The sequence below is a fragment of the Acyrthosiphon pisum genome, chromosome A1, assembly GCF_005508785.2.
Source record: "Acyrthosiphon pisum isolate AL4f chromosome A1, pea_aphid_22Mar2018_4r6ur, whole genome shotgun sequence".
NCBI lineage: Eukaryota > Metazoa > Arthropoda > Insecta > Hemiptera > Aphididae > Acyrthosiphon > Acyrthosiphon pisum.
In genome coordinates, this window is record NC_042494.1 from 39,934,366 (window position 1) to 39,940,352 (window position 5,987).

The following is a 5,987-nucleotide window of genomic DNA, read 5'->3' on the forward strand; positions in this document are numbered from 1 at the left end:
TTATATTATTATAACGACATCAGTCATAAATAATTAAAAAGTAGAGGGCATGTATATTTGTAAAGCTTGATAGTCGGTGGAACTGACGCGTGCAGGAGTCTGAAAATTTGATTTCAGTTAGAGAGTAATATATAGTGTGTATTAATGATGAGTGACGTTAGAACTATTGTATATTTCCCATCGTGTCACTCCGCCGTGATGAATATAATAATATTATATTATATATTTTGAACTATGCTGAAAGCGTTTTACTTACGTGCGCGGGGATTGTATTTAATAATTAAAATTTTACTGTAACTATCTCTATATTATAAATGCCAAGGATTGATATTTGTACAACGTAATTTTAATTTCTCGACTATTATACATAATATGTAACTCAAGTAATAATTCAAAGAACAACATCTAAAATTCCTAAAACAATAATAATATGTATCTATTATATATTATTTTATTTATATACACCACGGACTAAGATATAATGGACTGGAAACGACCTAATATCACAGGGAACCCAATAGATTCAAAAAAAGTACACATCAGTTCTTGGCGCACTCTACCAATCAAATATATTACTCATTTTAATGTTAATGAGAGTATACATTTTCGAAATTTGATAACAAATTATTGGTTTGAAATTGAAAAGATGTAACGGGGGACGCTGTGTATCATTTGTATGTTATTTTCACGGACTAAGATAGAACTATTATAGTTATTACTATTAATACTATTACCTATTTAATATTTATAATTTATGTAATACATTTTTGATGTCGTAAAATGGTTTTGAGGGAAAATAGATTCTGGATTTTTAAAACGTAGGATAATAAGTACGCATGTATAACAAAAATACGCGATTTATTTATTAACCAAAAAATATTACACTAACTGCTTACAATTTTAATTAACATACACGCATTTTGTAATTAAAATGTATAATATATTAAAATTAGATGTACAAACAATTTTTAAAGACCGAATGAAAAAATAGTTAGGTACCAAATTATAAACTAAAATTTACATTTAAATAATTTAAGCAAATAATTAAACATAAATTGATTTAAGTATAGAACATTAATTGAGCGGCAAATTAAAAATTAACTTGGTAATTTGGGAACATTTAGTTGTACTATAGATGGCGCTCGAGATCGATGTGTACGATTAGCTAGACAATTGCGGACCCATCCCTCGCGCTCCGCCGTTCATGTCGTTTCCAGTCCATTATATCTTATTTTATAGTCCGTGATATACACTGAAAACTGGTTACAATAGTACTATTATAGCCGCAGTGTTCGGACTTATCTAGATGAATATCTGGATAATTATTTGTTCATCTTATATCTTATCTAGATAAATAGTTACAAGGTATCTAAACGTTCATCTTAGATAATTTTTTTACTAATCTAAATAAATTCATCTAGATACATTTTTTATTGATAAAAATCGCGAAATTGTACTAAATTTATAAATATTTATACAGATTCTCAAACAAAGTTTATGGTTTATAAATAATGTAATTATTTTTATTTATATCATTATTATTATTATGTTCCTAGTGCCCAACTAAAATATACCAAAATTTATAACCATTTAAAAAATAATTGGATCTTTTTTATCTAGATAAAAAAGTATTTATCTTTATCTCTATCTAGTATCTAGATAGGTACATTTGAGTTGCATTATCTTTATCTTTATCTAGATAAAAAATACTTATCTAATCCAAACACTGAATAGGTACATACTACGCGCTTGTTACAGATAATAATAATATTATGGCAATTACGGACAAACCACAGTAATATAATAATTTTGTTAATATTGTATAAATATGTATATCGTTGCTATATATCGGTGTTTTTGTATACGAAAAAGACCCGTGTCTGTAGTGAAGCATTTTTACGGTATACTAATATCGTTGTAGGTTAAATAACAAAATAAAAAAACGCATCGACTTGACGTCGATTTTTTACTTTCGTCGACTGTGGTCGCAATAAACGTTCATCGGTCCAATAATAATATTTTAACTCTATTATATTTTCTAACTGATAATATTACATCTCGAACGATATCTATAAAACACTATTTTCGATTAACCAGGCAAACACGCGCGGTAAGCTGCAGGTTTATAACAATGTATTGTACGCTGTACTATTATTAATGTTGAATGTGGGTAGTTCAGACCAAATCCACGTGTGTTGTCTATGGTGGAAGTGACGAGGGGAAGGTGGAACCACGGTTGGACATAACCAACTATAATGATAATATACACGCATATATTATGTGTAAGGGTAAGTCTTATCTAATAATGCTGTTATCATTATGTGCACGGTGTAAAGACTACATAGGTATAGAAACTGTGTGGGTGGGATTGTGGCGGTTTGCATCGTTATCGTTGTATTATAATCATCAAAATACAGTGTTGTTTTTTTTTTTGGTGAGTGTGAATTGGTTGTGGGTGGGGGAGGGTGGCGGTCTAGATCCGGGACTCGACGGCCGGCGGGCTGCCCTGGGCTTCGATCCTGGCCTCGCTGTTGATGGCCATCGACGATAGTGACGTGACCGGGCAAGAGCTGCCGTAAGTCGAACCGAACCGGTGGCTGGACCGGAACGAGTGTTGCCCGTTGATGGTGTAGATGGGAGACTTCATGGCGGAATCCGGCACCACCGCCGCACTGGTCGGGTCAACCGCGTCCCCGCTGTCCGCGATCCCGACGGTCGAGTCGGTCATGCCGTTCACCACGGACTTGTCGGAAGGCCGTGGTTCCAGGCACACGAACATTATCAGCGTGATACCCTGCAACACGATAGATGGCTCGCATGTAAACAAAAAGAATATAGATTTAAAAATAAAAAGCAGATAAGTGGATGTTGCTCTGCTGTACCGTAGGTTATAAGTGGGTCATTTTATAATGCAAGGCTTTGCACTCAAATGATTTATTCGGGTTATGGTATTGGGTGCTTCAAATAAAAATAGAGGTTGTGGTTTCAGGTTTTCTTCATTTTAAAGAATATGGGTTTTAGCCAGTTTATTTATTCAGGATATTGGTTATTTAAAATCGAGTAATATATCAATTTTGTTGTGCGTAGTGTTAAATTTGATTAAGCAAAGTATAAAGTTATACAATCAACTTTTCAGTACTAATGTCTAATACAGTAGTGACACACGCAATATAATTTAATTTAATATTATAATATTATTATAATACATTTTATAATATTAAATATTAAATGTTTTAACAACAAAGTATTAAATAATTATAAAATAAAATGAAATAAGTTATTGATGGCCGTTTGCACCAATTCACAATTTAACTCCTACTTAACCAAGTTCTACTTAGTGCTAAGTGCTCCCTAAACTAATTGCTACTTAAAAACTGTTGCACCATTTCATAAATAAATTACTTGGCAAAGTAATGCTTAATTCCGGTATCATCATATTGAACACAACTTCATGTTATTATTTGGCTGATACCATGTGTGATAACAACATAATTTTGCGGTAATGACTAATGAACTCATTTGTCATGAATCTTGATGTTTGAATTTTAATTGCTGTAATTTCTAAAAGACGAAGTAAAGAGAATACAAAGTAAGTACCTGCATATTTTTTTTGTCCGTTTCATATTACATTGTTAAAATACATTCGCGCTGATGGAAAATGCCAAAAGCGGCAATTTTGTATAATGTATATTGTATGTACCAATTTATTCTTAAGCAACTAAATACCTTTTTATACACATAATTGTAATGTCTATACTTTTAATTATTATTTGTTTAGTGAACCTTCTAAAAAGCGCCAAAGAGGGGTAAACTATTGTCCTGTCAAGAAATTGCGTATCCTAAATATTTGTCATAAGTACAAACATATAATAGAGAGCAAAATGATCGATGCAGTTTCGTGGGAACAAAAATAAGATGCCTCGAAATCAGTAACAAATGATTTCAATTCAAATTCTACTGTATTTCGTGAAATGCATTCATTAAAAAAATACTCGTAAAATCATAGCTCAAAACCGTAGTAAAGTGTATAAAACTGGAGGAGGAAAAATTGAAGCGCCAGCAATCTCAACAATAGACATAGCTACTCTAGAAGTTATGAATGCTACTTCTGTGAATGGTCACAATAATGATTATGATGGTGACCAGGTTACAATAACCAATGATATTTTATCAGATATTCAATTTGAATATGAAGAAAGTGATGTGAGTACTTTTTATTTTACTCTATTTGATATTATAATTATACTATGATACTATGATATTAAGCCTAATATTCAGACAAATTGACTAAGTAAAAAAACATTGTATCTATCTGAAACTAAAGTATACCTAAACAATTTACACACTAATTATTAATCATTCATATTAATAATAGTCCAGGCTACATTAAATTTTGTACTTGTCACATGTAACCAGTGTTCCCAATTATGAAAAACTGAATTCTCTATGAAATATACATACAAATTCATATGTCACTTGAAAATGTAATATTTTTTTTTATACGGGTTATGGGTTAAAACCCGAATTTAATTTCGGTTTTGGATGTTTCGGGTTATACGTCATCAAAATCAATCGGGTTATATGGGTTTACGGTTTTGATAATTTTTAAAGGTTTTGGCTATACGGGCTAAACGGGTGCAAAGCCTTGGTATAATGGATTATATTAGATTTGAATTCAATGATATAATATCATTGTATAAGAGTAGTAAGTGGGTCCATAAGGCGAAACGCCACACACCACCGCCACACAAAACATAAATTGTTTACTACCATCTCATTTACTGTTGGATGAGTTTAAATTGGTCTCAATAGAAGAATACAACGGTGACAACGTTCTCTCAATAAAGTGTTTGGAAAAGGATCAAAATGTGCAATTAACTAAAGAGAATGTTTCAAGGTTCTTGCAATTAAGTGATACTATGGAAGAAGTTATTCAGATGAAAACTATGTAGGTACACGCGGTATACTGCATTACTTCAGGCCTGTGAGATTTCAATGTATCTTGGAAAGGAAATGCCGTTAGGTACCCAAAGATACAAAAATAAGCGATGTTGAAGATAATTTGACCCGCATCGATGTCCAAGAATTGAAAGAACAACTTCCGTTCACTGGTCTTTGTTTAATAGCAGATTTGAAGATTAAAGCAGTCAAACAATTGGCAAGGGGGTGGTTATCTTCCTAAAATTGAGGTAATACGATTTTATTTTTACATATTATTTTATACTAAAAAAAAATTTTTTTTAGTCTGAAGTCAACAGGCTGACGCGCGCATCCGTAGAACGTAAAAGGGAAAAAGTAACCAGCAGATTAAGTTTTCCCCTATAATATTTTTATCATGTTGTTTTTTATATTTAAAAAAAAAATAATGTAATATGACATTTTATTATTTTTGTATTAAAATATAATCGTGATTGTAATATTTTATTGTAAAATTACATTTTATTATGTTTGTATTAAAATATAAATTGTATTATTATGTGATTATTGTTGTCAATAATTTATAATAAAAAGAAAAAACATAATATTTAAAAAAAAAGTATTTTTATTTTACAAACTATTTACAATTTTCTTACATCACCATTAAATGGATTATAAGTTATAATTTGGTCGTGTAATATGAGACAATAAGCTGCGGTTTTTTCAGATATGGCAATATCCGTCTCAAATTCAATACGTAGGTCCACGGTTGACGACTTCACATTGTCGTTTTGATGCGATAGATCGACAACGGCGATTGGCATGCGCCAAAACCATGCGGTTTTGATAAATATTTTTTGAAAGTAACAGCTTACAGTAAGTTCGTAGTACGATTTTTGAAAATTTGTGTAAGCTTTATACAGTATCGAAGTTTGTTTGTTTTGGAAGTCTGCTCGGAAATCTTCGTACGGATACGCTTCAGAATTTAAGTATACCTTAAGATTTTTCAATCTTTTGTAATCTTCAAAAAATCCAAATAGATGTTTCAGTGGAACGCAGCTGGTAAACAC

At 31.3% G+C, this 5,987-nt stretch overlaps 1 protein-coding gene across 1 annotated transcript in view; it reads right to left on the reverse strand.

Annotated features, from left to right (window-relative positions):
• Positions 1 to 2,010: 2,010 nt before the first annotated feature.
• The window catches only part of LOC115033708, a 67,906-nt gene continuing 63,929 nt past the window's right edge, over positions 2,011 to 5,987 (reverse strand). Inside the window, exon 2 of the mRNA XM_029487032.1 lies at positions 2,011 to 2,794. Coding sequence (XP_029342892.1) covers positions 2,474 to 2,779 — 306 coding nt within the window. The 5' untranslated portion in view covers positions 2,780 to 2,794 and the 3' untranslated portion in view covers positions 2,011 to 2,473. The remainder of the gene's footprint in view (positions 2,795 to 5,987) is intronic.